The sequence below is a fragment of the Myzus persicae genome, unplaced genomic scaffold (assembly GCF_001856785.1).
Source record: "Myzus persicae strain clone G006 unplaced genomic scaffold, MPER_G0061.0, whole genome shotgun sequence".
Classification (NCBI taxonomy): Eukaryota; Metazoa; Arthropoda; class Insecta; order Hemiptera; family Aphididae; genus Myzus; species Myzus persicae.
Genome location: NW_019101865.1, coordinates 130,321 through 147,352, shown reverse-complemented (window position 1 = coordinate 147,352; position 17,032 = coordinate 130,321). Strand labels below are relative to the sequence as shown.

The window sequence follows — 17,032 nt, the reverse complement described above, 5'->3', positions numbered from 1 at the left end:
ACATCACTGTATTTATATAACTGTAGTTATATCGTAAAAAAACACTTTTAGATTCTCAACGAAGCTTCGACAGTGATATTTCAATTTTCGTTTATTTTGTTTGGCGTGACTTCGTCTTATTCGAGGGTTGTTTCTCACAGAACACATTATCTAGTTGGTATTTTTAAGGATCAGTAGTATGAAATTACTAGTACATTCTGGGGAGAACTAAAAATATTCTAAATGGGAATACGACGTTTAAAACACCAACTTTTGACAAAATCAACTTTATTAATTTGATTTATTAAAAAATATAAAATGTATATAGGTGCTCAACATGTTTACCAAATATGTTGTTGGGATTTTTTAAAAAGTTTTTCTTACTGAAATTAATATAAACACATGAGCAATGAGCATAAGTCCATAATTATTTTTGAATGTGCAATTGAAGTTAGAAGTTTGACGAATCGTAATTTGAGTTGGAAGCAACATTTAAATGATAAATTCAATTAGTTATTACAAAATTAAATTTTCTAATTTAAACGGAGTTAGTTATTTTATTGTAACTAGAGAATTTGTACTAAAAATCTAGGAAAATCATTTTTATATCTTCCACTGAGGTTCCACTGTATGCAATAAATTGACCTCTGTAACTGAATGTGTGAAGTAAAAATTATTCTAAAACTACACGCATACTGTAATTTTTGTTTCATAAAATTCAGATTTTTGTGATGCTTCAATGTACGTTGGGTTAGGTTAGATGAATGTGTTGATTACTGTAACGAGTGCCAATGTTTTCCGTAAGTATTTAAGTTAAATCATGTTTTGTTTACTTTAAAAAAAAATATTATTTCGAGTTTTTAAAAACTGTTAGAATATCGTTCATAAAAACCTTTTATAAATATTTGTAATCTTGAAATTTGATATTTATAACGGTATTGGCTGGAAAAAGAAAATAATTCTATTGATCTAGTAAATTGTGTAATGTGTAAAAGCTACCCATCGCTGTGATAATTACACGCCAAAGTAACTTTTAATTGAATTCATTATATATTTTAAGTAATCCCTACGGTTATTCTCTGTTGCGACCAAGTAATAGATCAGGAAGGTTAAAACTTTTTTTATAACAGCTAAAAGCTAGCAGAAGTTGTCTGACATTCGACAAACGTGTTAAAACACGCAATTTGAGGATAAGGTGTACACAATGTTCGAACGTCCACAACCAGGTGGTTCTCAATTTTCTACTATCCCATATTCAATTTTTGAAAATGCAACCTCCAAGAAAATGCACTATAAATCACGGTTCTATGTTTTTGAAATTTTTTTTTAACATATACTATGGAAACCGATAATATTACTAGGCATGATAAGTGTTTATTGAATTAAAACGACCAAGAGCATTGGTGAAAAAAAGGTGGTTTAACGAAAATATTTTTTTTTTTTTTTTTTTTAATTGTACTAATTATAATAATTTATAATATTATAATTGCTAAATATTAGTACTTCCTCAAAAATTGTCTCCTGTTTATTTTTAATGCTGTTTTGAAACTTCCATACAGCCTACACGCAACAACAAAAATATAGATTAGAGCAAATTGTCGATATTATAAGTGTCTAGTGCCCTTTTAAATGTATTCGTCAATAAACGATAGCAGCACAGGAGTAGTATTGTTAAACCAGAGACTACGCTGCTGTCGGTTCAAAAAGGGGGAAAAATTTATGCAGTGCTCATATGTTATAATATAGGTACATTACATCCGTTTTTCAACGATCCAACGGGGTTTACCTTCTCAAATGCTTGAAATTCTAAACAAGGTCAAGAAAGTCGATTAGAAATCGTATAAGTGTTATGAGCTTTAAAATAAGTACCTAGGCACTTTATACTGCCAATTCATATAGAGTCAAACAATTTAAGTCTATTTTAAAACTAGATGAAAAATATATGCAAAAATAGGTCATAATAAAAACAATCATTTTTTTTTTTTAAATAGAGAAATGTGAGAAAAATATGAGAAATATAAAAGAAATGAACAATAATCTTGACTCATGATAATATTTAAGACTAGACATTGATGAGTTATAAGGTTAGGTGAAGTTAGAAATTAAGTTGATTTGAACTTTTTAAAATTTAATTTTCACTTACTTAATTATTAACTTAAGTGAGCGCTACACTCACATGTGTTGGACTTTCAAATGTACAATAAAGAAAAAACTGTTTTGCGTGGGACGACTATACTTTCTCTGTATTTATGGTATAAATAATACCGAAACCTCACAACGCACAGAGAAGAACTTTATCTATGTCATAAAGTTTTTTTTTTTTATATAGCACTAACCAAATCTTTTAATAATTCAATTTAAAAAAAAAAGCCTAATTTTCTCAATCCAACAACATTGATGCATAGTATTTATGTCATCGAAATAATAAAAACGCTACGACACGGATATAATCCTTCCATAATATGCGTCGTTTAATTTTGGCGGTAAATTCGTTTATGGACACGGCAGATGTCCTCTTCACTGCATCTTATAGATATGAACTTAATAAATAACGTGTTGATTTAAATCTTCAAATTCAAGTTTCGTTAATTTATAAATAACTGTGTAGTACAAATAATACAATTATTATTGATGATGCATGATGCATAAACATTTATTGTAAATATTTTAAGCCATATTACTGGTTATTTAAATGTTTAAAAAAAATAATTAACTTAACTTAAGTTAATTATGACTCAATGTATGAGTATCCATCGAACCTAACTTAACTCAACTAAAAATTATCATTACTTTGCACAGGCTTGAATTATTAATATTATTAAAAAATAAGTTATATTTTGATTTAAATTATAACAATTTATTTTTAAGAGTTCTATTTTTTATTACATAATATTTTTTTCTGTAAACATCATGTAGTGTGTTCATATCTAGTTTTCCGGCATCTGTATTCGACCTCGTGTTATTTAAAGCTAACAATATAATATAAGTTTTATATAACGACTCAGCATCCATGTCTCTCGTATGATGTCAGACTTCAAAACTTTTTTTACCTACCAGTGTGCAGAACTAACTTCACAAAGAATGCACCATTCTAGTTAAATGATGTCAATAAACGACGACAAACTACTGTTCCGTACTTAGGACCACAAACTTTAAATGTTAGTGACCATTGTTGCTATTATTATTATTATTATTATTATTATCACAATATTGTCATTTTTGTTAGTATATACTTCAATGATATTTATGACAGTGTCATATTATAATATTTAAATGTACACTACTGATCTTAAAAGCCAACCGATGTTATTTATATCAAGGTGGGCAACCCAAAGTTACTAGAGAGCCAATTTTTAGAGAGTAAAAATCTAGCAGGCGAGAGCATGGAAAGCAAAAAAAAAAATGGTCTTTCAAAACATACGTTTTAATTGATGTTAAATAGATTTTAAGGTATAGACGATAAACTTTAAAATTGTATGAAGTAATTTAAAAATGTAGCTCGGCACATATAAACAAATCTCGAGGGGCTGTCAGCTGCTCACCCCTGACTTATACAAAATAAACAACATTTCAAAAAATTGGAAAATGAACTAATGAACCATATTATCTATAACATACATTTATTCATATTTCTTTGCTAACACTTTATCCCTTATAGTTATTCTCGGATTTGAAAAAAACAACAAGTGAAGCATAACATAAAATACGATAATATTTACCAAAAGTTCTCAATCCCATTTTCCATTTCATAATGAATATTTTAATTTTGATCTTTGAAAAATCTGAGAAGCTGCACCTTCTTTACAACGTCTTTTCAATTAAGTTTATTTTTTTTCATTGGTTATCTTGCCAAGGTCATCAATTACTTTTTTCAATTGATAACAACCACTTTTTTCCTGTAAATGTATGTATCTTTTTCAAGGTTTGATGTATGTTAATCGAAATTTGAACTTATGGTTTCTGACTTCTGGTTATGAATACTTGAATACTATGCAAGTAGGACAATTTTAGACAACGACAAAAACATTAATTGCTTTAGATGATATTATGGAATTTGTTGATAACACATTGTAAAATATGAAAAAATTGTCCAAGTGTAATGAAATATAAGTAATCAGTATTGTTAAGTAAATTACTATAATTTATTACCATTAGAATAAGTAATTAAGAATATTTTACGCTTTCAAATCAAAACTCGAAAGAGTAATGGTTCAGTATAGATAACCTAGTTTTATAATTTAGAGTAGAAAAGAGTAGTTTTCATTTGAAAATAAAAATTCGCACCACACCCAGATACTCCTTGAATGGTAAAAAAAAGCCAAGTTTTGAAAGTATGTGGTATTTGAGTACATTTTTAAAAAAATTCAAAAAAAATAATTTGAATTAATTTATATAGCTAACGATTAGGTATTATGGGGGGAGGGGGAGGCGTTAGATTCTTCATGAATCATCTGCTACTATACAGAGTGTAACAGAAAGTTCTAGCAAATGAAGAATAGAAAATATTATATACGTACGCCATTCATTAGTATAATAAATAATTTAAAATTTTCTTTGAAACATTATTACTACGGTTCGAGTAAATTTATCTACAAAAAAAAAAACATATTAATATTTTAAAAAATAAACTATACTCGACTTATATAAATTTACCTTAATAGTTTTTCTAAAAACAAATTTACAAATCGGCTATTTTGAATTTTTCTAAAAAAAAAAAATTCAATTCAATTTAAAACTAAAAAAGTTTGATATTAGAGTGAAAAAATAATATCAACAATTGTATAGTGTAGGTCAGCCATTCCCAACCTCTTTAGCTGTAAGGGCCACCAATTTTGAAAAATAATCTTTGAGGCCCACAAATAGCTCACCTATATACGAATCCATACACATATTATATATATGTATATATAAACAAACGTCAGTTCTTAGTACTAAAAATAATTAAAAAATCAATTGTTTATCATGAAATTAAACATACAAACTTAATCACATGTTAAACAATTTGATGTGATTTTTGACATTACTTGTCTCTCGCGAGAGAGTCGATATCGGGTTGAAAACTGGATGGTTTTAGAATTAAATCACTTTCAACGTTCAGTTTATTCCTATGTTTAGCGTTAATCATACATTAATTTGACACTAGAGTGTAGATAATATTGATAAATATTATTAGGTATATACTAAAAATATATGATAACACTTTTTTAAATATATATATAATATTAAATATTATATATTTATATGGTGCACGGCCCAGTGCCACACTGCTCGAGGCTCACAAGGGGGCCGCGGCGCATGGGTTGGGAACCGCTGGTGTAGGTGCTTGTAGCACAAGCGTCTTCAAATCAAATACACAAAATATTAATTTTTTTTTCTCAAAAATATATTGTTCAGAACTACCGACAGCCCATTGTTTCATTCGACAGGTCGTCCTGTTACGCCTAATTGTATACGCATCTATACAATGTATCAGTAATAAAGTAATTTAGTCTTTGAAGAGTCGGGACTAAACAGCACTGGTACCTAACAATGGTTTTGTGATTTCAGCACGATCGCTGCCAATCTCTGAACGAGTTGAACAAAGAGCCGCCGGCCGTGCCGTCCGAGAAGGTCGGGCAAATCAATTTTGGACTCGAATACGATTACCAGCAAAACACGTTGATCCTGCGCATAATCGCGGTAAGTCGATAACAACAACAACAACAACAACAACAACAACAGCGATACAGTAATAACAACGAGAATAGAAAACGCAATAATGTCTCGGTCGGCGGTGGCCGACCCGTTGCGGCGCTATGCCGATTTCATCCGACCGAATCTAGTGAAGCAAGAGTCGTGCTCGGCATACGGATAATATTATATTATTACGATGGCGAGGTTCTTGTGTCGAGGGTCCGGCAAAAAGCTAGTTCCGTCGAATATAATAGGGTAGAATACTGCTGTGTACGTTTGTCGATGGATTGAAAAGAATGAGTTAAAAAAAAAAAAATACAAAAAACATCACACGATCGCGAATTGTACCTACCTACTCGGTGTTTGTCGCACGGTCGTGAGATATCTCACAAACACGCAGTACAGTAATCGTTGTGTACGAAATACAAAAAATGAGATATTATTTTGCCGTAATAAATAGGTACCGAGCGATGATAAAATAATAAACGAATAAATGCAACGTCTGTCACTACAATTTGGTCAAATAATCTTTAAAAAATATGTTATTTCAAAACGCCTAAATCGTAATTCCTCGAAGTCTATAATTATTTACTAGTCTCGACTATAGGCGTTGAATCGAATTTCTATAAATCTCATACTCGTCTAAACCGTTCTATATTTTAAATTTGGATAAAGGGTATTTTCTTACAGGTATTTTTTTATATTTTCCAGTTACTAACCGATTACGTCATAAATCGATCTTGTTTTCATTTGTGTTTTTTTTTTCAATAATTGACCAACAGTGCGATTTGTTGTTGTTAAAAAATCTATCATTAGCTTGAATACTACGAGAGCATTGTAATATTATATCTATGTACCCCGGAGGTACTGGACACCATGTCCGTTTTTGAAGAAATTTATTTAGCTTCATTTCCTTGTTGTACATTTTTCACTCCATAGAAAGGCATTAGGCACTATGTCCAGTCATCAAAAGTAACGGGAAAAAAGGAGACGGAAAATAAAATCATGTCCATCTTCTTTATAGCGGTAAAGATGATCGAAAATTCGACTTGATATACTTTTATACAATGTCACGTTGGGTGCTTTGATAACACTATTATGACGAGGCGAAGAGATGTACTGTTTGTTAAATTGACCAGCACGAGTATTTGACATCAACCTTTGGTTTAATCGGAGGGTACAGCAATAACTGTATTCATTGGCTCATTTTTGGGATTAGATAATTACTATTTTTCATCTAGATCGGCGACCTAAGACCCTTTTTCGAGACGAGCGAAATCTGTGATACGCTCCGGCATCATGGACGAAAAATGTTTAGAGAGGAATAAATAAATATGGAATGAAATCGAAGATATTATTATATAAGAATTAATTTTAGTAGTTATCAAATTGAAAACAATAACAACTAGCTATAGTAATATTTCTAAAACACCAATCAGCATTACCTGCAGGGTCCAGATGAAGATAAAAAATGAATAGTTTTTTATCCGAATAAAAAAAACCTACTCTAATCATTATGATTTGAACCCAGATTTTGATATTAAACATTTAAATTTTCTTTTGAATTACGCGACTAAGTTTATAATACGAATAATTTTACTTGAGTTAGTGTGAACCGATAACGGCTGATCGGTCAGCAATAGCCGCGTTATGTTTTGCGTGGTTATACGTAAAATCACATCACCTTCGAAGGTTTCGACCGTAATAGTGTAACGTCGATTCGAGTTTTTTTTTTTTTATCTTTCAATGATAACATTATTTTAGTGTTGCACCGATACACTGCTACCGCTCTGCCGTCATGTGAACGACCACGATTAACAAAAATACCAGAACTTCGGTAAAATGTGATTTTATTTACTAACTTAATTTCATTTTTCTTTGTTTAAAATAATTAAATGTAAACACTAAAGGGGCAGCGAGTACAGATAATTATTGTTATGCTTCCTCAGAACTATTATTGTGTGCAAACAGAAATTTCACTACAAAAATTATAAAAATGAAAGAATATTCATTACAATATTGAACTTGACGAGAGAGTGAAAACTTCAAAATCAAAATTTGACATACTATTACAATAATGGTTTAAAAGTAAATATTCCGGACTAATTGCAATACGTAGTTAAGTCACTAGAACAACGATGAACCGGAAAAGGAGGATAATTTTGGGAGTTAATAGTAGTCACTTAATAATTAATTTTTTTTTTAAGAGCTCTGGTGAAATGATTAGCCCAGAAATAAACTAATAAATAAAAGCCACTTCGTTAAGGTTAATGATTCCAAAACAGTTCCTTAGCTATAACAGCCAAACTCACATCAGCCTTTCCCAACTTAAATGACCCTATTCTCAAAAAACGCATAAGTATTTTTTTATCTAAGTGTACCCAAGTTAAATGGTTTTGTTTAGGATTCCAAACAATAGACGAAAACTCTAAAATCGACCTAACGACAGAGCAATACAATACCTACCCTTAGACAAATGCTATTTTTAAAATCAGAACATTTACGTTCAATAAACGCAGTAACACGTAACCATTTACCATTTATTGTACCTCCACGAGCACATTGAATGCTAAATATGAAGACAAAGACTACAACCTACACCAAAGTAGGGCCAGTGGCCGTTAAATTTGAGGAAAAACTATCCAAAGAATAAGGAAATATAGATTTATTCTTTAGGGAATATTATGAATTACTTTTTTATATTATTGCTCAAAGTTAATAATTAAAGGACCCGGTTTTTTGATTCAGAAAATTTTGTCAATATCATATTTCTAAGAGACGTTTTCACGAACTTTCTAAGAGTTCCACCTTACATTGAAATAAGCAAATTCATACTTACAACCGACTAAATAATATAACACGGGGATCGCGTTGAAATGAGGGGAAATTAATTGTTAATTAATATTATCATTTTGCACTATCAATTAAAATTATTATAGATCGGTAAGTAGGTATTGGAACCACTGGGTAAAACAGTCACTTCGCCACCACGGTATAATTGATAAAAAAAAAAAGAAACGACAATACATTTGATAATATAAATTATTATCGATTTAATAACTCTCATTGGGCGGTAATAAATTGTTTCTTTTTTGATAAGATAAAATGATAATAACTCGGTTAAATGTATTTTATTATATGGGTGGTAGCTGCTGAAATCGGACAAATGTACAATTTATATTCACACAAAACTAAAAACACATTAGTAACCATCTATGTATATATTGTAATAGTAACGGGATCGTCGGGTAACATTGCAGTTACTTCATAATATAAGGAGTTGTCGGGATTATCGTCATTCGAATTCTGACTATAGGGGAGTAGGTAGTTGTAGTTTATTTTCTCATGGGCGGAGGTCTATTTTGGAGTACATTTTTTTAATCAAGAAGAGATCAAATGTCTTTGGTTTATAGACGGGTTTCGTTTGTTTTTTTTTTTTTCAATTCTCAGAACATTTTTTTGAAAATAGCTTTAGCTCTGGTTTGTTACCAAGCCCTCGACATTGGCCGACAATGGAGTTATCGTGTTTTTCGTAAGGACGGCAGCGCGTGGGCGCAAAGTATTATAAATATTTTATTATTCGCGAGTACCCACGAGAGGGACAAACAGGCGTCGAATTATAATATTGTATTGGCTAGAAATCTTCTCGTGAGATCTCCGAAAACGAATCACTTGACCATTTTTTTTCTCTTTTATTCGCCTTTAAAACGCGAACAAAACGCGCATGCATTATGCATCGGACAGCTAGTGCTCGGCGCCGACGACTCTTTTTTTCTTTCAAGATCGAACAATTTGTTTGATTGAAAAAAAAAAAAAATACAAAATACAAAGAACCGTTTGAAAACAAATAAATCAGGTCTGTGTACACATTTACTTTGCAGCAGGAGCAGCAGTTGTACAGGTGTAGGCACAATCGGAGAGCCGCAGACTACCTGCCACTGCGCGAATTCGACTTTTAAACTCGAGTGCTACGAGCAAATTGTATTTCAACATTTTGTACGTTATGTTTAGGCAGTCTTAAACACAAACCAAACCAACATTCGATTTAATCGCACGGACAATTTTATATTTTATGCACACTCTATACGATAAGTGTGCGTAATATACATAATATTATGTACACGCTTTTGTCGTTATAGTCAGTCGAGAGTCGAACAATTGTATGTTACGTTATAATATACTGGCAGGTCGTTTATTTGATATTTTCAGTTTTTTACTTCACGTAAATAGCTCCGTTGAAAACAGTTTAACCGACGGTAAAAAAAAAAACTGTATTTCCATAAAATGTGTTTATTTTATTCGTGTTTAGCACGTGAATAAATTCGTTTTTAGCTCTCGAATCCGGTTGGATTATAACTCAAGACCGGATTTAAATGCATTCGGAATACACGGAAATCGCGCAGCAAAAAAACGTGCATAATATAATTCCACCGACAACTGTTAAAAATTTCAAAATAAATTGCAGTGTAAAATGCAAAATCACAAAAATAATAGATAAAAAGATTCATTTCACAAATATGATACGCTTGCCGAATCGACAAGACAAAAGATTAACGTTGTTTTCTTGAATCTATTAATGTGACGGTTAAATAGGAACATTGATTGTAAATGTATAATATTCTTTGAAATAATAAAATCTGCTATCGCTTGAGATATGTTTTTACAAAGAAAAATCAAGTCTTACGTCTACAGTTATAGTTATTGGTGCGTATTGAAAATAACTCAATGAGGTATGACGTTCATATTTACATTTATTTTCCTTTACCGGACATGACTTCATGGAAAATGCTGTAAAAGTTGTGATAAAATTATATAATATGAGATGAATATATATTCACGACTCACGATAAATATCCACAGATTTATGGAATGACAAGTATATAATTTGTCATATTCGTAATGTATTGATGGTAGAGTCATACCATGAGAAGTGTTTGACCACAGAATATCTGTTCGTATGAAAATCATTAATAGTATAATAATACAATTTTTATATAACAAAGTAAGGAAAGTAAGTAATTTTTCTTTCACATAAAATACCTTCAAAAACGCGAAAAATTGCAAAAGCTGTAATAATTTAAAATTAAATGTATACGTAAAATATACATAGAAAAAGATACAATATATATTTGATCAGGTTTGATTAAACCTCCCTGCAAATTGAGTTTCAAATTCAATTAAGTGCACTTTTAGTCGTAACATCATATGAATGCATACAATCGGTAGCTGGCGGAAATGTTGGATTTTTTAAATCGTGAAATTAACTAATCAAAAATATATTAATACTGACTATAATAACTACTGTGGTTTCAATTAAGTATAACTTAAATAGGTATGTTTTGTTTGAAATGCTAACATAACTTTCGAACAGTGACCTAATAACTTAATTAATTCAAGTTCGTGTTTCTCATAAATTTGGTATCTAATTACTTTTTAAGTACTAATGGGTTTAATTTTTCGATGGAAAATAGGATTCACCAACGTATGCTCACCCTTATTTTCACATGTTAACAATCCAGTTATTCAAAAATCAATTTTTTGAACTTTTCAAAAATACTTGATGACCAACTTCTTGAGATTTTTCGTACATGGGTGCTTAAGGAGTCTTCTGTGGCAATGCAAATTTCTATTTTTTAGCTGAAAATTCTTCTTTTTTTAATGAATTGTTTCTTTGTTATGTATATGTTTCTACCAACTAAGAATAAGAGTCTTTAAAAATTGTTTTACAAAAATATCATAAAATATATGTAATGTTGGATCTTGTGTTTAAATTTATACTCGGGCCATTTTTAAAAATTGTAAATATCAATAGGTTAAATAATAATATTAATTATTATATTTATTTTAAACACAGTACCAATCATTTTCATACCAATTAAGGCTGACCAATTATCATAAGCAATCAAATTAAATAACACAAAATGTATTGGTTCAAATTTCGATTTAGATACATCAAAATGTTCTAAAAAAATTAACCCTTTGTTAATCTCTATACGTGTGGTAAAATTATTAAGTGACTGACTGAATAACTGATTGATCTATTAAACCACTGAACTGAAATTTGGGGTAGAGATAACTTTTATGACGTTTGGTTCGCTAAGAAAAGATTTTTAAAATTCCAACCCCTAAAGGGGGAAATAAGAGTTTGTAGGAATATTACAGTGGTGTCATCTGCCCAGTAAAATAATATAAAATTCCACAGTTTTAGAGTGATGTCCTCAAATTAAACTGAATGACAAAAGTTATGAACTTAAAATTTGGAATTGTCTTTCCTTTAACTTTTTCTAGATGTAGTCGAAAATTGTTTATTTTCATTCAATAGTTTTCTTTTGCCTCGAATATGAGTAGTTAATTAGGTGATTACTGTTTGGATAATGTACAAAAATTTGTACGATTGGTGATGTTTCTTCTTGATGGGCTTAGTTGATATATTATTGCCTACGTAGGTTGCACTTACTGCAGCTCATCGTCGTCACCACAATATTCACCGCATGTGGATTTACGAGCTGACAAACCGCTTGCATTCGTGACGATAAAATCGAATTTCATTTGTGGTCAGCTTTGCTGAACCAGGTTTTTGATTTTACATTTTTTACATTCAAATAAGCACTACATATGACGTGATTCCACAAAAAGCATTCAGTCCACTTTATGAATCAATTTTCATATACATTAAAAAAAAGTAATTATTTGTCTTGGAAATGCCGGAGGGTCAACTGTAGTTTACAATATAAAAAGGGAGGGGCTTCTCATTTGAAAAACAGAAGTTTTTTATTTCCGAAGAAAACTGCCAAAGTAGTATAAACAATCTAGGAAATTCAAAAATATTATCTCCTCTAAACAGTGGTAGCTTGAATTTTGTTTTCCTCGACTCGCGTTTAAATTTTGACACTACCCACCGTAAATATTTTTTCATTGCTCTCTCCAAATAGTGAATTCATATGTTGTCAGTCGTTAAATAACCTTTAAAAAACTGTTCAGACTATCTTTTACAAACACAGGACATAATGTGATAAAAAGTTTCACTTAAACATCGCACAAGTGATTTTAACCACCGTACAATAACATTATACATTTTGTACATATCTTATTATTGTGCATTATTATTTCAAAATTACGAAAACCACATTTGAAATAACTGAATTATTATTAATTTATTGGTGTAGAAAAAGAGGAGGAAAGTGGTCGATGAGTTACCATGAAACATACTCTTTCTTGCGAAAATAAATTCATAAACTAAGTTGGTAGGTACAAAAACATAATAGAAAATCGTTTAATGCAATTTTTTAAGAGTATAAAAATAATGATGCACAATAATGAGGTGTATATAAAAATTATAATATTAATAGTATGATGGTATACAATTACTTGTGTGATGATAAAGTGATACTTTTTATCATATTACATCTGCGGGTTACGTAAAATTGAAATAATTTAATTTTGCTTTTAACGATGCAGACTCTTGTGCTCGCATTTAGCGTTCGAGCGAAATTGAGATTATAACTGTGCACCATAATAACCTTACTAATATATTATTATGATGAAGGTTAAACTATATTATTATGTATACATATATATATATATATACATCACAGGACAAAATATGATTATACAGTGACAAAGCCAAGACAACATTAAAAGGTTCTAAAAAGTTTTACGACGACAACAACTATTCGCCGCGACGACAACGGTTTTACTAACTTTTTAGAACCCCTCGTCCGTGATATCAATAATCAATATAATTCCCAAACGAAGCTCAAGTTCAGTGCAACACTTGACCTATGCATACGTGACCGGGACCTAAAAATCTTCTGGTGATGAGGAAGCAAGCTGATACGAGAAAAAAATCGAATCGACTTGTCCCTCCCCCCCTTCCGTTGCATTGTGTCTCGGAAAGCTTTAAAAAAATGTTAATAAACGACGGCGATACCGACGCGACTTGTAGTTTTTATACCGACCAATAACTATTGCCTTTGTTCATTGCTTATTTTTTCTATTTTTATTTCCATCAAGGTTTGCTTGAAGTCTTATTTTTTCTTCAAAAAGTTACCATATTTTAAAAAAAAAGAAAGCGGGTAAGTGGGTTACGATCTGCTGTACGCCAAAAGTGTCCAGAGAGTCACAGTAATGGATGTGTCAAATTCGAATACAATGATATATTATAATCATTGTATAGGTACGAAAAACGATTCTGAGCAAAAACGGCGAGCGTATAATATTACTGAGTAGTTAATTTGTACGATGTTATTGCGATTTAGGTAATTTATTTTACTGTATTTTAAATTCATTTTGGTCGAAAAAATTGAGTTTGAAAAATAAGTGAGTTTATTATTGTGTGTATAAAATATAATAACATATTATACCTACTCTAAAAGTTTCGAGTAGCCACAAATAATATTTTTAAATTAAAAAAAATCTAAAATCGTTTGTATTGATTTAAATATGGGTAATTTTGTCCAACTTTGAACATAAAATAACTATAAAAAAAACCTTGTTTATTTATTTTTTAGATTTTTCAATCTTGAATTATACAATTTGAACACTACATTTTAACTACAAAATTATTTTTTATTTTTAAATTTGATACATTTTATCAAAACTCGAACTTTAAATAAATTGTAAATATGTTTTTAATATTTTAAGTGTCATTATAACAATAAATTGGGAGCTTTTTATTAAACTTACAAGCTTTTTGACTTAACAAATAAAATTGTATCGACCAAAATTGAAAGTAAACAAAGGATACTCGAGATGTTCTTATATGCCTGTAAATAGCTCAATATTTTGAAAGTATTATAGTAAATTTCATACTCATGCATATCTATTTTTTTTTTGGATTTACACTACAGAAAAAAAACGTAATCGATTTTTTCGAAAACGGGTTTTGCTCAAACATATGAATTTATATTTCTTGTTCGTGTCAATTTTTAAAACTACTGAGAATTTTTTTACTTTTGACACCCAAAAGTATTGACTAGATTCACTTTCCTACCAGAAAAGATGCTGTTGTAGAAAATAGAAACATTTTTATTAGACCAAAAGGTGATGACAGACACGAAAAAAAAAAAATTTAAAAACACATGTCATTATGAAATCGATACCTTTATCGCTCCGCTCAGAATCTAAAATTCTGAACATCGGATGTTATTACAAGAATATGCTCGAGATAACTCCACACGTACGCCTATAAATATTTAGTTAAAACCGTTTCCAGTGAAATAGAACTTCTCTTGCCATAGACCAGAAATAATACAAAACGAAAAAAAAATAACAACACATTTTCATCATTTATAATATCAATAAACAATATGGCAATAACACTAATACTATTTTCATCTACAAATAATTTGTATGTATTTGGTTTCTTTACTATGACTGTTGCTATATTATGTATTTTTCAGTATGAAATCAATTTTTGATCTGAGTTGCACTGACGTAAGACCACTTGTAAGGTGCCTACTTAAAATTATTATTTAAATATATTTAAGAGGCCGTCAGCTCGAACACGTTGTGTCCACTCTCTGGCCCACACACACTATAACAAATTTACGTTCACCAGAACCAACCCAATGTTGTCACTTTTAATATTAAATTAAATTCACCTGATATCAAACTTTAAGTTAAGAACATTATCCGTGTGGCTATAAGTCGGCTTATTTTTTGTTGTTTAAATTGTTATGCATTCTATGAGAGTTTGAAATCAGTTTAAAAATGCTCATAACTTGTATAGCGAAATTGGCAATACCGTTAGCTTGCACAACCGACCCGGAAACCGAAATTAATCTTAAAAAACCTTTGTATAAGTGTCGGTTCCGGTAAATTTTCGGTTTTAAAATAAATTTAAACACGGGTTTCGGCGAAGTTCTGGCTGTTAATATTAAGAGGGTACCGGTTCCAAAACCGGTTCTTTACTGTAAAGTTCCAGTCCCCGTTTAAAAGTGTCGTCTTGACGTATAGGGGAAATATTATCTCTCGTCTACGTATTATTAGTGTCGATGGATTTTCAGTATAATTTTGTAATCGCAAATTTTACAGCGAACTTGCAATGGCATCGACACTGGACCACCTGCAGCAAGTTACACTGAATTTGTATTTAAATATTTCAAATGTATTGTTTCGATTGCTTTAAAAATCGTCGATATTCATTGTCTTGGAAAAACAAAAAACAAAAATAATGAAACCAGCGAAAGAGAGGGAAAAATTAAGAGAAATAACATGGGATAACAATGGCGTTTCACATAGTTGCATGTTATGTTCTACAGCAGTTGTTCGTCGAAATGTTTTCGTTTTGATTCGACCGTGGAGTGTTTGGAAAAAATGGCTCAGGGTCGCGTAATGTACTTTCTGTGTAACCGTCGCCACATAATAGTTAATTAAACCGTTTGAAGTTGGAAAAAATTCAAGCATTTGACATATCGGCCACAATTATTTATCGTTCTACCAAAACGCGGAAAGCGAAAATGGTTTTCCATTCGATGCGTGGACTTACAAAAAATAATAAAATAAAAAACAGATGTTTAAAAAAAAAAAAAAAACCACTTGAAAATCCCAGTTTAAATTGTAACGAGAGAATGGGCACCAAAACGATGGAAAACGTGTAGAAATGTTCGGGAAAATGTCGGAAAACAACCGTTGTTCTTACAAACGTCGTCCTCGGTGAATTGATGTATTCAAATGTATTATTACTATGATTAAAAAATGATCATTCGTCGACGAAGCGCTTATTATGGAATCCACTTGATTCACTTTTTCCTAAAACTTGGTATTTTTATTGCTTGCGAGATAATAATTTCACACTCAACTATTTGTACGTATTATGGAATATGTAAAAGTTTGATGTAAAAAAATGAACTGATTTAGAAGTTTGCTAGTGTGGGGTCAACTTTTCTTTCGTATTTGTTTTGTTCCAAGAAATCATTTTCCACCTTCCTCGCCATAAATATTAGTGTAATCTGCTTATTGGAACGTGTACCGATGTTAAGATTTAAGAACGGAAACATGTCTGTTTGACTTTGCGTTCGTAATAATCGTTATTTCGAGATAAATCAGTTAAACACAATTTATGACGATAGACGTTGAGTTTGGATAACGCTTACTGTAGCCCGAACGTCAACCGTCAATTTATGACCGACGAAAATCACGGAGAGGAACAAAACTATCTTACGGACTCGGCGTCATCGACAATATTATTTATTTACAACAGAAAAAAAAAAAAAAACAATACGAGTAACCCATAAATATTAAATTTGAATGTCAAAAAAAAAAAAAAAATATTATATAATCATCTCAAAAATATATAAGGCTTTCGGTGTGTATTATTCGTTATTTCAATTTTATATTTTATCAACCGTAATAAAGTCAGTGACTCGGAAACAAATTA

At 30.6% G+C, this 17,032-nt stretch overlaps 1 protein-coding gene across 2 annotated transcripts in view; it reads left to right on the top strand.

The window, feature by feature from the left end:
- Positions 1-17,032, top strand: part of LOC111030614 (synaptotagmin-7) — a 261,996-nt gene that overhangs the window by 168,206 nt on the left and 76,758 nt on the right. For both annotated transcript variants that reach the window (XM_022310198.1, XM_022310200.1), the window contains exon 4: positions 5,527-5,658. In XM_022310198.1, the coding sequence (XP_022165890.1) occupies positions 5,527-5,658 (132 nt within the window). The remainder of the gene's footprint in view (positions 1-5,526; positions 5,659-17,032) is intronic.